General features: G+C 43.1%; 1 protein-coding gene and 1 pseudogene across 1 annotated transcript; one reads left to right on the top strand and one right to left on the bottom strand.

The window, feature by feature from the left end:
* The first annotated feature begins 371 nt into the window (after nt 1-371).
* LOC102919755 (small ribosomal subunit protein uS5 pseudogene) lies at nt 372-1,287 on the top strand (annotated as a pseudogene).
* Nucleotides 1,288-10,132: 8,845 nt separating this feature from the next.
* On the bottom strand, nt 10,133-11,074 carry LOC102919449 (olfactory receptor 10G3). The gene has a single exon (XM_006993389.3). The coding sequence runs from the start codon at nt 11,072-11,074 to the stop codon at nt 10,133-10,135; it is 942 nt and encodes a 313-aa protein (XP_006993451.3).
* Nucleotides 11,075-22,214: the final 11,140 nt, after the last annotated feature.

The raw sequence follows: 22,214 nt of genomic DNA on the forward strand, positions 1-22,214 counted from the left end.
TCTATTTGCATTCTTCTACATGCAGTCACTCAGTTTGATCGGCACCATTTGTTGAAAATGCTGTGCTTTATCCACCCCCGTCCGCACCCCCACCGTGTTTCTGGCTTCTTTATTAAAAATCAGGTGTCGCTTCTTCTTCTTCTTCTTCTTCTTCTTCTTCTTCTTCTTCTTCTTCTTCTTCTTCTTCTTCTTCTTCTTCTTCTTCTTCTTCTTCTTCTTCTTCTTCTTCTTCTTCTTCTCCTTCTCCTCCTCCTCCTCCTCCTCCTCCTCCTCCTCCTCCTCCTCCTCCTCCTCCTCCTCCTCCTCCTCCTCCTCCTCCTCCTTCTTCTTCCTCTTCTTCGGGAAAACACCAAATGGCGGACGACGCCTAAATGGCAGACCACGCCAGTGCAGCGGGAGGGCCCGGAGGACCCAGGGGCCCTCCACGGAGGATTCGGATTCGGCAGTGGCCTTAGGGGCTGCAGTCGTGGTCGAGGCCGTGGCCGTGGTCGAGGCCATGGCTGTGGTGGAGGCTGCAGGGCTCATGGAGGTAAAGCTGAAGACAAGGAGTGGATCCCCGTCACCAAGCTGGGCCGCCTGGTGAAGGACATGAAGATCAAGTCCCTGGAAGAGATCTACCTGTTCTCCCTTCCCGTTAAGGAATCCGAGATCATTGACTTTTTCCTGTGCGCATCCCTAAAGGATGAGGTTCTAAAGATCATGCCAGTGCAGAAGCAGACTCTGGCTGGCCAGCGGACCAGGTTCAAGGCTTCTGTCACTAATGGGAACTACAATGGTCATGCTGGTCTTGGTGTTAAGTGCTCCAAGGAGGTAGCCACTGCCATCAAGGGGCCATCATCTTGGCCAAGCCTTCCATTGTCCCTGTGCGGAGAAGCTACTAGGGGAACAAGATTGGCAAGCCCCACACTGTTCCGTGCAAAGTGACAGGCCGCTGTGGCTCTGTGTTGGTGAGTCTCATCCCTGCTCCCAGAGGCACTGGCATCGTCTCTGCTCCTGTGCCTAAGAAGCTGCTACTTATGGCCAGTATTGATGACTGCTACACGTCAGCCAGGGGCTGCACTGCCATCCCGGGCAATTTTGCCAATGCCATCTTTGATGCCATCTTCAAGACCTACAGCTACCTGACCCCCGACTTCTGGAAAGAGACTGTGTTCACCAAATCTCTTTATCAGGAATGCACTGACCATCTTGTGAAAACCCACACCAGAGTGTCTGTTCAGAGGACCCAGGCTCCAGCTGTGGCCACCACATAAGGGTTTTTATACAAGAAAAATAAAGTGAATTAAATCTGTTAAAAAAATCAGGTGTCTATAAGTGTGTGGATTCATGTCTGTATTGTGTAATATTTGATTGCATTCTGACAATAAAGCTTGCTTTGAATCAGAGGGTGGAACTAGCTACTTGCTGACCAAAATTAACCATAGAGGTTTTGGAGGACTGAGGACAGAGAGACAGGAAGTAGTAGGGCGGGGCTTAGAGAGGATCTCAGTTCTTTTGGATGGAGGAACAGGAAAAAAAGATTACTTCTTCTCTTCCACTTCTCGGATCATTCATGTTCTTACCCTGATATCTTGTTATGCCAGATTAGGACCCCCAAAGAGACCACCAGGAGACCAGATATGTCCAGAATGCAATAGCAAGGTTTACTTCTTGGCGCAATACGAGCTAGCAAGGAACCCTCGTCCTTAGTGCCCGGCCCAGCGAGGCAGGGAGGAGAGTTCCTCTTTCTTGGGGAGATTAGCTTTTGAAGGCAAAAACCACAGAATTCTTCAGAGAGGAGGGGGTTAGTACAGGTCCACCCTTGATTGGTCCAGTTTTCCTGAGTTTGGACTTTTATCTTATTTTTGCCTCTGTCAGGAATTTTACAGCCCATCTCCAAAATTTGGTCATGTTATCTCAGGGGAGGGGGGCGTCTCGTGGTTAGCTACCACCAGACAGTCTGATTTTGTACTTTTAAAACTTCTGACTTCACCCTGTCTGGGAATGGGGAACTGACTTGGTTCTGGCTATTTTAAAATGTCCCTTTCCTCAGCTCTCCAAGCCTTAGGGGGAACTGGGGTGGGGGTCTCTCAATCTGACTCCCGATTTTTTATTGATAAAGAATAATTAGATAAATGCAACATGTCTAGGTCTTCAATTTTATTCCATTGATCAACGTGTCTGTTTTTGTGCCAATATCATGCAGTTTCTATTACTTTAGCTCTGTAGTACAACTTGAAATTGGGATAGTGTATCTTCAGTAGTTCTTTTATTATTCAACTTGAAATTGGGATAGATATCTCAAGTAGTTCTTTTATTATTCAGGATTGTTTTAGCTATTTATTTTTCATATAAAGTTGAAAATCGTCCTTTCAATTTCTGTGAAGAATTGTGTTGGAATTTTAATGGGGATTGCATTTAATTTGTAGATTGATTTTGCTAGGATGGCCATTTTTACTATTAACCCTACCAATCCATGAGCATCTTCTGATATTTTCTTCATTGTCTTCAAGTTTTTGTTATACAAGTCTTATTCACTTGCTCTGTTAGAATTACCCTAAGATACTTTCTTTTCTTTTATTTATTTGTCGGGAAAGAGGCTATTGTGAAAGGTATTGTTTCCATAGTTTCTTTCTTGGTGTGTTTGTTATTTGTATGTAAGAAGGTTACTGATTTTTGCATGTTAATTTTGTATCTGGCTATTTTACTGAAATTGTTTAATGGCTGTAGAAGTTTCTTGGTGTAGTTTTTAGGGTCATTTATGTATGATATCATCTCATCTCCAAGTGTAGATATTTTTACAACTTTTCTATCTGTAGCCCCTTGATCTCCTTCAGTTGTCCTATTGCTCAAGTTAAGACTTCAAGTACTATATTAAATAGGTATGGAGAGAGTAGACATTCTTGTCTTGTTCCTGATTATAGTGGAAATGCTTTGGTTTCTCTCAGTTTAGGCTGATGTCTGTATTCTTGCTGTAAATTGCCTCTAGTAAGTTGAGGTATGTCCCTTGTATTCCTAGTCTCTCCAGAATGTTTATCATGAAGGGGTGTTGGACTGTGTCAAAGGCCATTTCTGCATCTAATGAGATGATCATGTGGATTTGTCTTTCAGTTTGTTTATATGGTAGACTACATTTACCAAGTTATGTATGTTGAAGCATTTTGCTATCTCTGTGATGAAGCAACTTGATCATGGTTGGTGATCTTTTTGATATGTTATTGGATTTTGTTCACAAGTATTTTATTGAGAATTTTTGCATATATGTTCATAAGGGAAATTGTTTTGAATTATTTTTCATTATTGGGTCTTTATATGGTTTGGGTATCAGGGTAACCGTGGTCTCATAAAATGAATTGGGAAGTGTTCCTTTTGTTTCTATTTTGTGAAATAATTTGAGGAATGTTAGCATTAACTCTTCTTTGAAAGTCTGGTAGACTTCTGTGCTAAAACCATCTGACCCTGGGATTTTTTTTTTTCTTTTTGGTTGGAAGACTTAGTACCTGCTTCTAATTCACTGGGGTTTATAGTTATGTTTAAATTGCTTATTTGGTCTTAATTTAACTTTGGTAAGCATTATGTATGGAGAAATTATCTTTTTTTTTAAGGTTTTCCAATTTGGTAGAGTATGGTTTTTTTTTTTTAAAGATTTATTTATTTATTATGTATACAGTGTTCTGTCTGCATATACACTTGCAGGTCAGAAGAGGGCACCAGATCTCATTACAGATGGTTGTGAGCCACCATGTGGTTGCTGGGAATTGAACTCAGGACCTCTGGAAGGGCAGCCAGTGCTCTTAACCTCTGAGCCATCTCTCCAGCCCTAGAGTATGGTTTTATAAAGCATGTCCTTAGGAGTCAGTCTCTGGATTTCCTCAGTGTCTGTTGTTATGTCCCCCTTTTCATTTCTAATTTTGTTAATTTGAATCTTCTCTCTCAGTCTTCTAGTTAATTTGGATAAAGGTTTGTTTATTTTGTTGATTTTCTTAAAGAACCAACTTTATTTCATTAAGTCTTTGTATTTCTTGTTGTTGTCATTGTTTCCATTATATTGATTTTAGTCCGGGGTTCGATTGTTTCTTACCATCTATTACTTTTTTTTTTATTCTTTTTTTTTTATTATATATATATTTTATTTTACAATACCATTCAGTTCTACATATCAGCCATGGGTTCCCCTATTCTCCCCCCTCCCACCCCCTCCCCTTTCCCCCAGTCTACCCCCCATTCCCACCTCCTCCAGGACAAGTCCTCCCCCGAGGACTGCGATCAACCTGGTAGACTCAGTCCAGGCAGGTCCAGTCCCTTCCTCCCAGACTGAGCCAAGTGTCCCTGCATAAGCTCCAGGTTTCAAACAGCCAACTCATGCAATGAGCACAGGACTTGGTCCCACTGCCTAGTTGCCTCCCAAACTGATCGAGCCAATCAACTGTCTCACCTATTCAGAGGGTCTGATCCAGCTGGGGGCCCCTCAGCCTTTGGTTCATAGTTCATGTGTTTTCATTCATTTGGCTATTTTTTTCAATAATTGAGTAAAACTGAAATTTATTATAAGCCACAGTCGTCCTAGGGACCATCTATTACTTTTGTGTGTGAGTTCTTCTTTTTGTTCTAGGGCTTTCATGTTCACTGTTTAGTTACTAGTGTGCAATCTCTCAAATTTTTTTTATGTAGGCAGTTTGTGTTATGAACTTGCCTCTTAGAACCACGTTCATTATGCCCCATAAATTTGGGTATGCTCTGCATTCATTTTTATTCAGTTCTAGAAAGTCATTAATTTCTTCCTTGACCCATTTTCCATTCAATAATGAGTTGTTCAGTTTCCATGAGTTTTTCAGCTTTTTGTTGTTTCCATTGTTATTGATATCTAGTTTTAATGCATGGTGCTCAATAGGACACAGGGTGTTATTTCAGTTTTCTTATATCTGTTGAGACTTGCTTTGGGCCTGAGTATGTGGTATTTTTGAAGAAAGTTCCATGAGGTGCCGAGAAAAAGGTATAATCTTTGTGTTTGGTGAAATGTTCTGTAAATATCTGTTAGGTCCATTTGGACTATAACGCCAGTTAGCTCCAGGATTTCTGTTTCGGTTTTTGTCTGAATGACCTGTCTGTTGGTGAAACTGGGATATTGAAGTTTCCCACTGTCAGTGTGTGAGGGTCAATATGTGATTTTATCTGTATTGTTGCTTCTTTTATGAACTTGAGTGCCCTTGTATTTGGTGCATAGATGTTATGAATTGCAATGTCCTCTTCTTGGAGTTTTCCTTTGTTGAGTATGTAGTGTCCTCCCCACTTTCTGATTCATTTTGGTTTGAAGTCTATTTTGTCAGATATTAAAATGGCTACACCAGCTTGCTTCTTAGGAAAATTGCTTGGAATACCATTCTTTTACCCTGAGGTGTTACACATCCTTGATATTAAGGTGTGTCTGTTAGATGCAGCAGAAAGATGGATCCTGTTTTTCTATCTTGTCTGTTAGTCTGTGTCTTTTTATTGGGGGAATTAAGATCATTGATATTGAGAGATATAAATGAACAGTGTTTGTTGATTCCTGTTATTTTGTTGTTATTGTGTATGTTTCCTCTCTTTTGATTTGCTGGTCTGGGATTATTTATTCCCTGATTTTTCTTGTATGTAGTTAACCTATTTTAGGATTTCCATTGCTGAAAAGAGACACCATGATCACAGAAACTCTTTGAAGTTTTGTTTATTTATTTTTTATATATGAGTACCCTGTCTGCACATATGCCTGCCCTCCAGAAGAAAGCGTCGGATCCCATTATAGATGGTGGTGAGCCACCATATGGTTGCTGGGAATTGAACTCAGGACCTTTGGGAGAGCAGTCAGTGTGCTTAACTGCTGAGCCATCTCTCCAGCTCTGACCACAGCAACTTTTTTTTTTTTTAAGATTTATTTATTTATTTATTTATTATGTATACAGCATATGTGACTGCAGGCCAGAAGAGGGCACCAGCTCTGACCACAGCAACTCCTTTTTTTTTTTTTTTTTAGATTTATTTGTTTATTTATTTATTATGTATACAGCATATGTGACTGCAGGCCAGAAGAGGGCACCAGATCTCATTACAGATGGTTGTGAGCCACCATGTAACCACTGGGAATTGAACTCAGGACCTCTGGAAGGGCAGTCAGTGCTCTTAACCTCTGAGCCATCTCTTCAACCCCCCCACAGCAACTCTTATAAAGGAAAACATTTAATGGGGCTGGCTTACAGTTCAGAGGATTAGTCCATTATTGTCATGGTGGGAAACATTGAGACATGCAGGCAGACATGGTGTTGTAGAAGTAGCTGTAAGTTCTATATTTGAATGAACAGGCAGCAGGAAAAGAGTGACACTGGGCGTGGCTTGAGCATCTGATACCCCAAATCTCACCCATAGTGATACACTTCCTCCAAAAAGTCCATACCTATTCCAACAAGGCCAAACCTCCTAATAGTGCTACTCCCTACGGGCCCATGGGGGCCATTTTCATTTAAACCACCAAAACCTCTTTAGGTTGGAGTTTATATTCTACCACCTTCTGTGGGGCTGGATTTGTAGATAATTTCTTAAATTTTGTTTCATCATGGAATATCTTATTTTCTCTATCTATTGTAATTGAAAGTTTTGCTGGATATAGCAGTCTGGGCTGGCATCTGTTATCTCTTAGAGCCTGTAGCACATCTGTCAGGCCCTTCTAGCTTTTAGGGTCTTCACTGAAGTTAGGTGTAATTCTAAGATATCTGCCTTTATATGCTACTTGGACTTTTCCCCTTGCAGCTTTTAATATTCTCTTTGTTCTGTGTGTAGTGTTTTGATTATTAGGTGCTGAGGGGACTTTCTTTTCTGTTCCAGTCTATTTGGCTTTCTGTGTGCTTTTTGTGTCTTGATAGGCATGTTTGTTTTTAGGTTAGGGAAATTTTCTTCTATGATTTTGTTGAAAATATTTTCTGTGCTTTTGATCTGTGTTTCTTCTTCATCTACATCTATTATTCTTAGATTTCTCTTTTCATAGTGTCTCAGATTTCCTGGATGTTCTGTGTCGGGAGTTTTTTTTAGACCACTTTTTAATTTACTTTTTTATTTTTATATGCATTGGTGTTTGACCTGCATGTCTTTGTGAGGGAGTTGGATCCACTAGAACTTGAATTACAGACAGTAGTGAGCTGCCATGTGGATGCTGGGAATTGAACCTGAGTCCTCTGGAAAAGCAATTAGTGCTCTTAACTGGAGAGAGCCATCTCTCCAGCCCAAGTTTTTTAGACTTAATATTTTCTTTGACTGAAGTATCCATTTCCTCTTGAGTGTCTTCAGTGCCTGAGAGTCTCTTCTCCATCTCTTGTTTTCTGTTGGTGAAGCTTTCTTTTGAGGTTCCTGTTCGAGTTCCTAAATTTTTCGTTTCCAGATTTTCCTCAGTTTGGGGCTTCATTTGTTCTGTTTTCACTTTCAGATTTTGAACTGTTTTATTCACTTTCTTCCACTGTTTGTGTTTTCATAGATTTCTCTGAGAGATTCATCCATTTCCTCTTTAAAGACCTCTATCATGTTCATAAAGGCTGCTTTAAGGTCTTTTTCTTATATTTCAATTATGTCACAGTACTCATGGTGTGCTGTGGTGGGGTTTCTGGGCTCTATTGGAAATGTATTTTCCTGGCTGCTATTGATGGTGTTTTTATGCTGATGTCTAGGCATCTGGGATTAGGAGATTGTTCTAAGTTCTAATATCTGGTCTTGTCTTTGTTAGGTGGGTGTTTTGTTGCTTGGTTTCTGTTGTCCTCTCTGGTTCTTAGGAGAGTATGGTGGCTGTATGTTGTCTGTAGGAAAATCTTCTGGGATCCTGATAGAGGTGGACACTGGGGGTTCTGGTTAAAATGCATTTCTGGATATTGGGAGCTGACACTTAGGAATGGAGATGGATTAGGGAGAGTTGAAGGGGTCCACAGGAGGGAGAAAAGCTGGGTATTCCACCAGGATCTGCTTAGTCCTCTGGGAATGGGGGCAAAGAGTGTTAGAGGCTACAGCAGAAGGTCTATTACAGAGATTGGAATGAGACTGGGGGATTGGACTTGGAAGAATGGAGAGAGAGGTGATTATCTGCAGTTAGCCTACTTGCTTCCTTGGTCAGAGTGGCCTGTGTGTTCTCAGGAGTGCCTGCTTGAGTTGGGGGCTGGGACAAAGCAATGATTGGCGGGGAGGGAAGTTAGAGGGAAAGATCTGTGTGGTTCACAGGAGATGGGGGAAGAAGGGGCAGGGAGGCTGCAGCTTGTGTTCTGCTGCAGAGCTGGGCATGAGGAGTATGGTGGTTTGAAAGAAAATGGCCCCCATAGGAAGTGGCACTATTAGGAGATGTGGCCTTGATGGAGGAAGTATGTCACTGTGGGGGCAGGCTTTGAGGTCTCTTTTGCTCAAGCTTCCCTCAGTGTGACAGTTAGCTCACTTCCTGTTGCCTGAAAGATGTAGGACTCTTAGTTCCAGCACCACATCTGCCTGCAAGCCATGCTTTCTCATCATGATGATAATGGACTGAACCTCCGAAACTGTAAGTGACTCACCCCAATTAAATGTTTTCTTTATAGGAGTTGCCATGGTCATGGTGTCTCTTCACAGCAATAAAAATCCAAACTAATACAAGGGGGGATTAGATTTGGAAGAGCAGTGTGGTGAAGATCTGCAGATTTTGAGGTATATTTTATTACAGGTCTATGGATCATTGTAATGATGATTTATTAATTGTTAAAGTCACAGTGACAATAGCAGTTATGCTGACTCGTCAGAAAAGAGGAACAAGAGGTATAATTTTCCTTTTTTGGATAAACTTTTTGTCTTACTAACTACAAACTGAAACTTATTTTTATAATTTATTATTCAGCCACTAGTGTAAAGATTTAAAGAGACATTAAAGGAGACATCAGGAGGGACATTATGGTGAGAGGACTCTGATGCTTGGTGGACTGCCTGTTTTCTGAGGAAAACACCGAGGGCCACCTTCATCTAGGGGGAAGGGCAGTTTCTGTCTCTTTGCAGAGTTAGATGAACTAGTGATGAGTCCCTTGGGGACGAGCATTCACAGGACCAAGCTTGACTGACAGACGTGGCAGCACAGGCGCCGAGACTTCACCGTGCGCATAGAGTGACTAGCCACCTTGAAACTCTGGAGGACAAGGCAGAAACACAGCAGAAAACGGAGGAGCTAATGGGCCCAAGCCAATGGTCCCATGAAATTTGCTCACACTTTTAGGCCCTGGCAGCTCAGTGAAGCTTGTTCATCTCACAAACACGAAGTGCTCCTTTGGACTAATTATGCTGGTGCTCTGGTGCACTTCCTAGTTTTCTTTCCATGTAAGATTTCACAATGTGCTTTACCTTTGGGCATCAAGAAATATCTCATTGAAACACACACACACACACACACACACACACACACACACACACACACACACACACACACACACTTGGTTTTTCAAGGCAAAGTTGATCTGTGTAGCCCTGGCTGTCCTGGAACTCCCTCTGTAGACCAGGTTGGTCTTGAACTCAGAGATCTTGCCTGCCTCTACCTCCCAAGTGCTGCCCTGTGAGAATTCTTGAAATATTTGAGAAGACCACATTGTACTCTTTTTTTCTTGATTATTTAATCTGAAAAAACAAAACAAAACAAAACAAAAAAAACCCAAGAAACAAAAACAACCCACCATTTTAAGATAAAGTTTATTCCTTTAGCAAGCAACAGTCCCTCTTCACCTATTCACCTACCTGGGGTGCCTAGAGGGATCCCCAGTCTGGCCTGTTAGGAACCCAGCAGGCATCCATAGTTCCTTGTCTAACACAAGGTATTAAGGTATATATTGAACTGGGAACTGTAGGCTATTGTAGAGGGGCTTGACCAATGATGGCCAGGACATGAAAGGCTCATTGGATGCTTTTAGAATGCCAAGTGTGCCAACCTGGCTGGGTGATTTAGTGTTACCATCTACTTCTGTGGCATCTGTTCATCTGGAGGGGAAACTAAAAAACTGCTAGGAAGTTGTGTTTTTCTTCATCCATGTTCCATCTCATTGTGTGAATCTGTGTGTCTACACAGATGAGAAAATCCAAGAAGGAAGCCTCATGAAACCCAAACACAAGACTGGGTGTCTCCTCAGTAGAGGAGGGGTCTTCACACCTCACCCTTAGCCCTCTGACCTCCTATCATTCTCCTCAAGGCCAACTTCACCTCCTGGTTCCTCAGAGTGTAGATGAGGGGATTGAGGAAAGGAGTGATGGCTGTGGGGAAGAGAGCAGCTGCCCCATCCAGGACGCTGTGGCTGTCAGGTCTAAGGTAGATGAAGGCACAGGGCACATAGTACACGGTAACAATAGTCACATGGGCTCCACATGTTGAGAAGGCCCTTCGCCGCCCATCAGCTGTGCGGATTCTCAGGATGGCCCGAATGATATAGATGTAGGAGAGGAGGATCAGGGAGAAACAACTGGCAACTACCACTCCAATGTCTACAAAGGTCACCAACTCATTGACTGTGGTATCTGCACAGGCTAGCTTCAAAACTGCAGGGATGTCACAGAAGAAGTAATCTACCTGGTTGGGACCACAGTAGGGCAAACGGAAGGTTAGAATGGCCTGGATTGCTCCATGGATTGAGCCAGCCACCCAAGCCCCAGCCACCAGCAAGGTACTCAGCTTAGCAGACATGAGTACTGGGTAACGCAGAGGTTGACATATTGCCAGGTACCTGTCATAGGCCATTGTGGTGTAGAGGAAACACTGAGAGCTTCCTAAAAAATGATAGAAGTAAAGCTGAGCCACACAGCCCCCAAATGGGATGGGCTTCACACCTGGAGTGAAGTTCATCATGAGGCGGGGGACGATAATGGTAGAGATGCCCATGTCGATGATGGAGAGAGTCCCAAGGAAGATATACATGGGGCGTGCATGGAGCTGTGTGTCTGCACAGACTGTGGTCAGGATGAGCAGGTTCCCCAGCTGGGTCAGGATGTAGATTAGCAAAAAGAACACAAAGAGGAAGGTCCTTAGCCTGGGAGGGTGGGGAACTCCTGTCAGGATGAACTCAGTCAAGAGTGTGTAGTTGAGTCTTTCCATCTTAGGGAGATATGTTACCTAGGGAATGGACAAGCGGGCATTAGCATAGACGACATGAAAGTGAAGGGGACTGAGGAAGGAAATGGGAGCCTGGGTTGGTGGTGGGGAAGTTCTGTGGAGATGTCACCCACATGAAGCTCCTGGGCACAGAGCTGTGCTCATCTCTCTCCTTTTGCAGTATTGAGTACTCCCACATGCTAGCAATCACATTACTGCTGAACCGTATCTTTCTTTCCATTTTGTTCTCTTCCAGTGAACAAATGGTGGCAGTGAATCTTTATTAAAAAGCCACACACATCTAAAAACATTTAAAAGCCAGGAGTGATAGTTCATGTTTACCTTTATTTCCAGCACTTGAATGGTAGAGGCAGGAGGATGAGGAGTTGAAGATCATCCCCAGGCACATAATGAGTCTGAGCTAGCCTGAGGTAGCTGAGAAAAAAAGAAAAGAAAGCCAGCCAACGAACACAGGTAAACAGTGGCAGCTGCACTTCAGAAAGGGAACACTTTGCCGTTCCAGATGTGAAGTTACAGATTCTGGCCCCTCCACTCGCTCTCCAACCTCTAAGAGCCAAGCGTGAGCTATACTGCCGTCTGAGTTCTGTGGTACATTCCTGACTAGGCCTTCAGCACAGTTTGGCTAAGTGTGCTCAGGTGACAGTTCTGGTCTGGGTGTCACTGGTATTCTAGCCTTTTGGGGCTCCTGCGTCATAGTGTTTATGTGTTTACAACTAGAAGACTTAGTCATGCCTTCCCCTGGTTAAGACTGGCAAATCATTTGGCACCATTCAAGAACTCAAGAGAATGATAAACCAAAGAAACAGTTTATCAGTTCATGGTAAGATAGCGTATTCCGATGGCTGAGATGGCGAGTCTACTTCCAGAGCACTTACTTGGTCATTATTAGAAATCAAGTTAGGAACTGTATGTATATTTCTTCATTTTGAATGGGAGCAAAGGGATTTTTTTTGTTTTGTTTTGTGTTTTAGAGACAGGGTTTCTCTGTGTTGCAGCTTTGGCTGTCCTGGAACTCACTCTGTAGCCCAGGCTGGCCTCAAGCTCACAGAGATCTGCCTGCCTCTGCCTCCTGAGTGCTGTGGTTAAAGGTGTGTGCCACTATGGCCTGGCTGGGGAGCAAACAGAATTTGACAGAGCATATTTAACCTGGGCTGTTCCAGTTCCGAGAATCTTTATCTAAGGGATACTTCCACGTTCGCTTCAGATGCACGGTCTTTGCCTTTAGGTAGTAGTGAGGATATATTGATGGGGTTTCATTCCATTTTCTTCCCGAGTCTGTGTCTCTCTCAGAGTAGATTGCCTTCACTTCCCTGCCACATATTTCCATAAATTCTTACTTTTCATACCATTTTGTTGTATATATTAAGGAATGTTATTTTCTTCCTCTTCTTCCTTTGCCTCCTCTGCTTCTTCTTTTCCTCCTCTTCTTCCTTTTCTTGTTCTTCCCCCTCCTCCTTATCCTCTTCCCCTCTTCCTCCTTCTAACACCAACACTGGGAATTGAATCAAGGCCCTGGGGTATGGGAGGCAAGTGTCTGCATCGAGCTTCTCCCCAGCTGAAATGTTTAGCCAGCAAGAGTGACTTCTTTTGCAGAAGTTCCTATCGCTAGTGTGTTGCAGTCATTTGCAGCATGAATTGTATAGCCCACCCACACTGAGCTGGAGAGAACAGTATTTCCTGAGCCCGTCCTTGGATGGCAGGGCCTTTTAGTAGGAGGAATGGAGGATACAGTCCTGTTTGTAACACTGAATGTCTATTTGATGTGAAGTCATTCTAGGTACAAAACTGTCCTGTCATTTTCTTTTCCTCTCAGTTCCTTGTAAGTATGAATAGGTAGACTTCCCCTCCCCTCTGTCAACACCGTTCCCTCTGGGTCATGGCCATTGTCATAGATTTTTTTTTAAAGCATGATGGTTGGTATCTACAGAACAACCACTCTCTATGACATAGTTTTGATTTATTAATATCCACAGACGTGGCTCTGAGACAATGCCTTCCAAGGACAGAGACTGGGAGATGAAGGAGGAAAGACTGGAGCCTCGAGGAGAGAGAGGAAGGAAGAAGCATGGCCGAAAGGGAAGGAAACCAAGAACTGGTGAAGCCTCATTTGGGTGGAGATGAGCTCCATGGAGAGCACTGGACAGGAGCATATGCAATACACTGGCTTCAGCTTAGCACGAGACAGGGCTGACACTGTGGTCTCTCCCTCAGTGGATTACCATAGTAAAAATCAGAGATTAGAGTTTTATATGCTTACATATGTAAGAAGAGTTTTAAAACAAGAAGCAGCTGGCAGTAGTGGTGCACACCTTTAATCCCAGCACTCAGGAGGCAGAGCCAGGCAGATCTCTGTGAGTTTGAGGCCATCCTGGTCTACAGAGCGAGATCCCGGACAGGCACCAAAACTACACAGAGAAACTCTGTCTTGAAAAAAAAAAAAACAACAAAACAAAACCAAAAAACCCAAGAAGCCATGCATTTTAGGGAGGTCATGGGAATGGCTGGAGAGATGAAAGAGAAATGAGCAAGTATTTTAGTGTTGAAAATAAAATAAAAAAACAAAGCAAAATGAAACAGTTTTAGAGTAATAATGTCATTTGCATCCAGGTAGTGTTCTCGTGATCCCCAGAGGTTAAATAACAGAGAAATCTCACAGCTGAATAATGACGTGTGTGGCTTTCAGCCATGCCTTGTGGTTGCCTGTCCAGAAGTTTTCTGTTTTACTGGTATTTTACACAAATACCAATCTGAAACAATTTAGTAAAGCATCAGTTTGCATATTGTGTTTAAAGAACCAAAGAGTCTAAGTTGGTGTTAGTATCCTGTTTCAAAACCTAGAAGACTCCGTGGACAGAACTGGTATGCAGGTGGCCTGAAGACCTGAGTTCAATTGCCAGAAACCAAGTCAAAAAGCCTGACATGCTGGTGCACAGTTGTAACCTCAGCTTTCCTCGGCTGGTGAGAGTGGAGGCGGGGTGGGAGTGGTGAGCTGGGGGCAGGAGAATGGCCCAGAAGCTCCTGGGGACAGCTACCTGGAGTACAGAGCATGGCTGAAGGTGAGAAGAGAAGATCGCCAACACACACACACACACACACACACACACACACACACACACACACACACACACACACGGAAAAAAAGGACAAAAATCTCCAAATACAAAACACACCTAGATGTAGTGTAATGCATCTTCTAAAATTTTTTTAATTTCTTTTTATTTTATGTTAGTGTTTTGCCTGCCTGTATGTCTGTGTGAGGATGTTGGGTCCCCTAGAACTGGAGTTACAGACAGTTGTAAGGGGCCATGTGGGTGCTGAAAATTCAAACTGCAGCCTCTGGAAGAGCAGTCAATGCTCTTAACCACTGAGCCATCTCTCCAGCCTCGAAATGCCCCTCTTTGAGGTGTGTCTTGTAGTCTAGGTTGGTCTTGGGCTCATGTGTCTGGTGAGGGCTGAGCCTCTGATCTTCCCACTTCCACCTGTGTGCTCACACTATAAGCGTATTGCCATCCTACCTGATGTACATAGTGCGGGGAAACCCACCAGGTCCCTCTACCAACCGAGCCACACTCTCAACTTATGTGCAAGTTGTACAGTCATCTAAGAGTCAAGGTTCGTTGCTGTGAATCTACAAAATTACCCATACTTTTTTTTGTCAACTATTGTTTTATCATCAGTGTTTCCTTCATTATCATTTATTTTTTAAAATAGAGAGTATGTTTATTCGACAATGAGACTTCACAGAAAAAAAGGAAGTGCCAAAGAAGGTTTGGTCTGGGAATATATATATCATTTCTACCACAAAAGGCATTGGTAGAAAAGTGATTAAATAAGCCGGGCGGTGGTGGCACATGCCTTTAGTCCCAGCACTCGGGAGGCAGAGCCAGGCGGATCTCTGTGAGTTCGAGGCCAGCCTGGTCTCCAAAGCGAGTTCCAGGAACGGCGCAAAACTGCACAGAGAAACCTTGTCTCGAAAAACCAAAAAAAAAAAAAAAAAAAAAAAGTGATTAAATAAAGGAGAGGAGTTTAGGCTTTTAGGGGAACTGAGAGAAGACAAGAATGTGGGGGAGGCTAATGGAACGGGAACTTCATAGCAACTGTGTAACCTCTGCAGACTCCAGGTGATGTTGCTTACAGTGATGAGCTGTCGTCTCTTCTTGGTCAGGGAAATAGAAATAGCCACATGTGGGAAAACTTCCATGGCAATTTAATGTTTACATACCAGTTTGTGTTACAAGGGAAAACTTAAGCTGTACTTTTGGAGGAAAGGAGAGAGCAGGGAGCTCATTTTAAACCTGTGGTGTCTTAATTGCCTTTGGCTCAAAATAATCTTTGTGCCAAAGTGGCATTAACTGTTTGTTTTAATTTTTTTTTCTTGAGACAGGGTCACATGTAGCTTTGTCTAGCCTTGAGCTTCTGCTCATCTGTCTCTTGGGAGCAAGCACTGGGATTACACATGCCTGTTGCCACTCATAGATTCAGAATTACATATTTTGGAGTGGCAAATTTGAATCCCTCTCACTAGCAAGTATCATTGATGCAGTTTTACATTTGGTTTGTATGTTTGTATCATCTTTAATTTGCAAGGATTTCTTTTATTTGTTCCTAACTCTACTTACATGTCTCATCTCTTGTCCTTTTTCTGAGTTTTACAATAAAGCTTTTAAACAAAAATGATCTGAAGGTGAACTACATTAAAATGAATATGTGTGTGCATGTGTGTGTGTGTGTGTGTGTGTGTGTGTGTGTGTAATGAGAAAGTGTTGTAATGAAATCTGAGACAAGACAAATTCCAAAAAGAATAACAAGCTGAGGGATGGTTGTGGTGGCGCAGGCCTTTAACCCCAGCTCTCAGGAGGCAGAGGCAGGTGGATCTCTATGATTCTGAGGCCATCCTGGTCTACAGAGTGAGTTACAAGTCAGGTAGGGATATATAGTGAGACACTCAATTAAAAAACCGAAAACCAAAACAAATAATAGCAACAACAACAAACAAACAAAACAAGAAAAGAAGAATATGAAGCCTTTAGTAAAAGTTTGGATGGTCCCTTTAAAATATTCACTAACACAACCACACTCCAACTTGCTTAATCTAACCTTTGAACTCTGGGTAGAGAACTCTTCTTAGAGCTGGGGGAAGTGACTAGAGGACCACACAGGATCACAGGTAGAACCCATACTGACACCAAGACACTCTCACCCTCCCTAGCTTGCACTAAAGGCAGTCAGTGAACTGTTGTTTTGGAGAAAGATGTAGCCGTGAACACCTGGAGAGGCAGTATCACGTGATTTAACAGAACAGAAGGAAACACTGTTGGAGAGCAGAAATAAAATGATGCCCAGTAACTGAAGAACAAACTGAGGGGTGACAGAGTGGAGACATGCCTTATGGCTCTGCCCCAGCCTTCGCCTGTGTCTGGAACTTAGGTGTCTGGGAACACTGTCCTGTCTCTTTAGCACCCCTCCTCATTAGCCATCAAGCCTCCAGATGACTCTGGAAGATGGGACTCATACCGTGCTGGGGTGGAAGGGTGAGGGACTCCTCAGGAGGTGCCAGCATCCACTGAAGAAGGTCCTTTTGCAGTCTGAGAGATGGGGCACACTCTTGCTGGAGAGAGTTCTACATCCCACAGGGTCAGCACTAGTGAGTGTAAGGAGCTGATGGGAGAAGACTTGGTTCTGGCTGGATCAAAGGAGTGGGCTTCCAGACTGACACTTGAATTATTTATTATTTATGGATCTTCTCCCGTATCCTTGTGGACTGGGGAAGATTGAGGGTGTTACTGAAGGTGGTCCCGGCTGTGGTCTGTTTTTGCTTTGTTTTCCCCCAGAGGCACTTGTGTGTGAGATCTTTAGTGTAGGGACTGTTGTAACAGCACCCCAGTGAGAAGGCAGCTCTCATGTCTGTAATCTGTCTCCTGGGAGACTTCCTTCCTTTCTAGCTTTCTCCAGTGTGGTAATACCAGGTAGAACAAGGTCTGTGGGCTTTATCAGTACTTGATGACTTCATATCAATGGTTTCTCTTCTGATGGAAACTCCACCTCAGTGTGCTGCCTCCCCCACCCCCCGGCATCCATATACCCAAAGAGTCTGGAATGTTCTGGTGCCAACTCCATTTCAATCCCCTCCCCCATATCTCTCTCCTTAAACCCTGTCTCATCTCAGAAATCTGGCCAAACATGGCTCCTCCCCCAGAGATGCTCCCAGAGACCAAAAAAAAGTCTGTTTTCTGGGGGACAGTTTAAATACCCTGTGGAGTGGTCTTGAGCATCTCTGAGGGCTTAGCCATGTTTGGCAGGCTTTCTGAGATGGGTAGAAAATCATCTGGGAACATTTTATCCACTAAACCTGGGCTTTTTCTAATTCGGTTTGATTTGGATTGCTGCATCGGTTGAGAGGCTTATGCGGTGCAGAAACTTCTGTTTCCTTCTGTTTTCAGAACAGATTTTGAAGGTGGAGAAAGAAGAGGGGAAGGAGGAGGTGGTGAGGAGTGGGAGTAGGTGGAGGCCAAGGAAGGGGGAAGAGGAAGAGGCCGAGGAGAGAGGGGTATGGCTATTAAAGGTGAAGAATGCTTTCATTAGCACATTCACATACCATGAATTAAGCTTTCTTTGAATGACTAAGGTACTATGGTAGATCTTCATAGACCAAGAGAAACATGACCTGACTCTCAGGGTCGCCAGGCTATTTAAGATATTTATTTTATAGTTTATTTTGTTTTTGCTACTGGGTCTCATGTAGTTGAAACTAATTTTGAACTCCTGATCCTCCTGCCTCTACCTTCTAGGTAGCCAGGCTTATAGTTATGGTCACCACCCCGGCGTTGTTATAAGTCCTTTGATCCATCTATCATGTGAAATGTATTTACACACTTTCACATTTATTTATTTTGTGTCTCTGTACATGTATGGTATGGAGCAGATATTTAGATGTTTAGTTCAGAAGACATCTTCTGGGAGTGGATTTTCTCCTTCTACACAGTGGGTTCTAGGAAACAAAGTTGGGTCATTAGACTTGGTGGCAAGTGCCATTACTGCCTAAGCTGTCTTGCTGGCCCTATGTACAATATTTCGATCCACAAGATTCACTATCTTTGTTTATTTCATTAAATGTATTTATGTATTCAGTTTTTTTTCAAGTATACAGAAATTTGAACACATTTCCACATATCTTCTACCCTCCCTTTCCTGATTCCCACTTTCAGTAATTTCTTTTGTCTTCTAGACAAATTTACTTCTACTATTCATACACACAATATTTTTATTTAATACTTATTAGTTTATTTGAATTTATTTTTTATTAGTTATTTGAGGGTTTCTAGTTTTGTACAATATGTTTTGATCATGTTCACCTTACTTCCCCAGCTCTTCCCAGATCCGTCCTTCCTCCTTGCCCTCCCAACTTTGTGTTCTTTGGTTTTCTTTTCTTCTCTTTCTTTTTTATTTTTATTTCTTTTGAGACAGAGTTTCTCTGTGTATCCCTGGCTGTACTGGAACTTGCTCTGTAGACCAGGCTGGCCTCAAACTCATAGAGATCCATTTGCCTCTGCCTCCTGAGTGCTGAGACTAAAAGCGTATACCACCACACCTGGCCTGTTTTTCTTTTTTAAACACTTTTATAATATCAAAAACAATATTTGTTTACTTTTTGAGATTATTTTTTAAAGATTTATTTATTATGTATGCAGCATGTATGACTGCAGGTCAGAAGAGGGCACCAGATCTCATTACAGATGGTTGTGAGCCACCATGTGGTTGCTGGGAATTGAACTCAGGACCCCTGGAAGAGCAGTCAGTGCTCTTAACCTCTGAGCCATCTCTCCAGCCCCCTACTTTTTGAGTTTATAATGTAATTACATCATTTTCTTCTTTCCTTTCTTCCTTCCAAACCCTCCTATACATACCCCCCTCCTTCCTGGTTCTCTTTCAAATTTGTCTTTCAAAATTTTCAAATTTTTTTCATTAATTGTTACATTCTGTTTTAGTCAATGTTCTATTGCTGTGAAGAGACACTATGACCATGGCAACTCTTATAAAGGAAAACATTCAAATGAGGCTTGCTTACAGTTTCAGAAGCTTAGCCCATTATCAGCACGGCAGGAAGTATGGTGGCATGAGGCAGACATGGTGCTGGAGGAATTCTATATCCAGATCCACAGGCAGCAGGAAGAAGAAAAGAGACACTGGTCCTGACTTGCACTTTTGAAGCCCCAAAGCCACCCCCAGCAACATACTTTTTCCAAGGCCACACCTCCTAATCCCTGTCAAGTAGCACTACTTCCTAATGACCAAGCATTCAAATCTATGAGCCTCTGGGGTCATTCCTATTTAAACCACCACCACCACCACCACCACCACCTCCACCACCACCACTACCACCACCTCCACCACATTCCTAGATAGAACCTGCTCAATCTGTACAATGCTATTTGTGTGATGTTCAGGGCTAACCGTTTGGTATTTTGGATAACCAATTGGTGTGTTCTTTCTTGGGAAAGACTTTTTCTCCAGTTCTCAGCATTCCTTAGCTGCCTATAGCTCTTTGTTGGTACTGCCAAGGTATGTGCACTACAACTGCATGCTTAAGGTTATGGTGCCATGCTGGTCATTGTTGTGGTTTATAGAATTCGTAGCTGGGTAGACTGTTGGCTTCCTCCCCCATTCGGAAGCTTGCGTGGCAACTTCTAGCTCAGGGACCTATGGGTCCTTGTGTCCAGTATGCATGGTTGTCTTCAGCAATAGGGACTTATCTTCCACATCTGGTGACAACCAAGGGTAACAACAATCCCCTGCAATGTTTTGAAAGTCTCTTGGACATCTCTGACCAACAACTCAAAAGAGGACTTCTCATATCTGGTGTTGGGGTTTTTGTTAGATAGTCTATGGCTCTTGGAGGAAACATTGTCAGCCCAGTTGATAAAATTTTATTTAAACTATGGATGTATATTTATATTTATATACAGAGTTATATTTATTATAATTTTTAAAGGTAGATAGTTAATAGCATGGTTCCTATGACTTTTCAGAGATCCTCACTGTTATCTTACCCTCCTCCTCCTTCCTCTTTCTTGTAGTTATCCCCACTCCCTAGCTAGAGCCCTTCCTTTCCACTTCCCGGATCAGACAACTGTACCCTGTCATTCCCCTCTCTATCGTTTCCCCATTCTCCCATCCCAGTAATGGTCCCTTTCTACTTTCTTGGTTTGTTTAGTTACTTCAGGATATATATTCACTTCTGAGGATTTGGAGCTAAGCGCTCCAGATGAAAGAGAAGATGTGATTTTTGTCTTTCTGGGCCTGTGTTGTCTCATTCAATGCCATCTTTCCTAGTTCCATTCATTTCTAGCCTAGACCCTGGAGAAGGATGTGGAGGATCTGGTTGAGTGGAGGTTGATGTGGTGTGGGAGGGGGGCCTGTGTGTTGGGTAGAGTGGGTCCTGGTGGGATCCTTGAGAGAGGTTGTAGCATACGTAGCGTGGCTGGTCTAGGCTGGGTCCTGGATGTGGGACCTGGCTAGATCTAGAGGGTTCAGGAAGGTGCTTGCAGCAATTTTTATTTTTATTTCTCCTTTTATTGCTTCTTTGTGGATTTTACATCATGAATTCCGATTCCCCTGTCTCCCTGAATCTGCCCTCTGCCCTTGTGACCTCCCCCTAAATCAAAACCAAATTAAAAAACAAAACCAAAAACAAAACTGAACCAAAAACCAAATCAAACAAAAACAAAATTAAAAACAAAAACAGAAAAAAAGAAGAATCTTGTTGTGGAAGCTGTAGTGTGGCCTGCTGAGTCACACAGTCTGCCCTTTAGTCCATTCATCTTTGCTTGCAAGTGTTCATTGCCTCAAGTCATTGGTCTGGCTCAAGGCCTCTGGTGTCTGCTACCCTGATAATGGACTCTCACTGGGGCTTCTCTTGGATTTCTGTTGTTGTCCTGTGTCATGGAGATCCTGCTGTTTTGGATCTGTAGGTTTGTCCCCTTCACATGCTCCAACAGTTCACAGACGAGGTGGGATGTTGGGATGTTGGGGTGTTGGGATGGGGCAACTCATAGTTCTGGTTCTGGTCCTGGATGGTAGCTGGGCTGGTAAGTTCATTAGTTTTTTTCTCATCAGTACCTGGGAGAGCTCTCCAGCATTGCGTTGGCTAGCTCACCCAATGCAGCCTACCGCAAGGAGTGGGGCCAGTTCTCCTGTTGGGCCCTTATATCTGGGTCCCCCTCACTCATATTGACAGGGCAGCTCTACTGTTTTGCCCAGACAAGGTGCAGGGTCCTCTCTCCTAATTACTGTAGGGGGCATACAAGGGGGAGGGTGGGGTCAGCTGTTCTGCTCTCATGCCTTCAGGGCTGGCCCACCTGCACCCCTGACAATAGGGTCAGCTGTGGGAGGTCAGCTCCTACTTTTACCCAGGGTACTTTTGAAGAGAGAGGGATAAGAAATATTAGGTAGAAAGAGAGTGGGGAGAGAAGACAGACAGAAACACAGGATAGCTTTAGGAGGGCTTGGATCAATATCCACTGGCCCCTTCTGTCTCTTCTAAAGGGCTATTTATAGGAACCCCAAGGGGCAGAGCAAAAGACCTCCCCCTAGCACAGCGAAGTGCTTCACCTAGTAACCATACACGTGGCCAAGTCATTATCAAATGCAGCCCTGCTGGGTAAAGCAAGCTCAGATCTTACTAGGAAACCTCTGTGGGTCTCTACAGTCAGCTCTATTATGCTTGCAGCAATTTTTAAATATAGGCACTTGAGCTATAAATTTCCCTGGTAGACCTTCTTTTAATTTGTGCCAGAGGTTTTGTTGTATTGTTTTTTCATTATCATTTAGTTTCAGTAACTTTTTTATTTCTTTCTTGATTTCTTCTTTTGATCCATTCATCCTTCAGTAATGAGCTGTTTAATCTCCTTGAGTTCACACATTGTTTTTGTTTTGGTTTTTTTCCAAGATAGTGTTTCTCTGTGTAGCCCTGACTGTCCTGGAAATCACTGTGTAGACCAGAGCTGGCCTCAAACTCAGAGATCCACCTGCTTCTGCCTCCCAAGTGCAGGGATTAAAGGCATGTATCACTACTGCCTAGCTCACACATTGTATCTTTATGCAACCAAGGAACCATAAATAAGAA

Source organism: Peromyscus maniculatus, chromosome 9 (genome assembly GCF_049852395.1).
Source record: "Peromyscus maniculatus bairdii isolate BWxNUB_F1_BW_parent chromosome 9, HU_Pman_BW_mat_3.1, whole genome shotgun sequence".
Classification (NCBI taxonomy): domain Eukaryota; kingdom Metazoa; phylum Chordata; class Mammalia; order Rodentia; family Cricetidae; genus Peromyscus; species Peromyscus maniculatus.

Bases quoted from the DNA above. Each gene is read 5' to 3' on its own strand.
- LOC102919449 (XM_006993389.3), bottom strand. From the start codon at position 11,074: ATGGAAAGACTCAACTACACACTCTTGACTGAGTTCATCCTGACAGGA.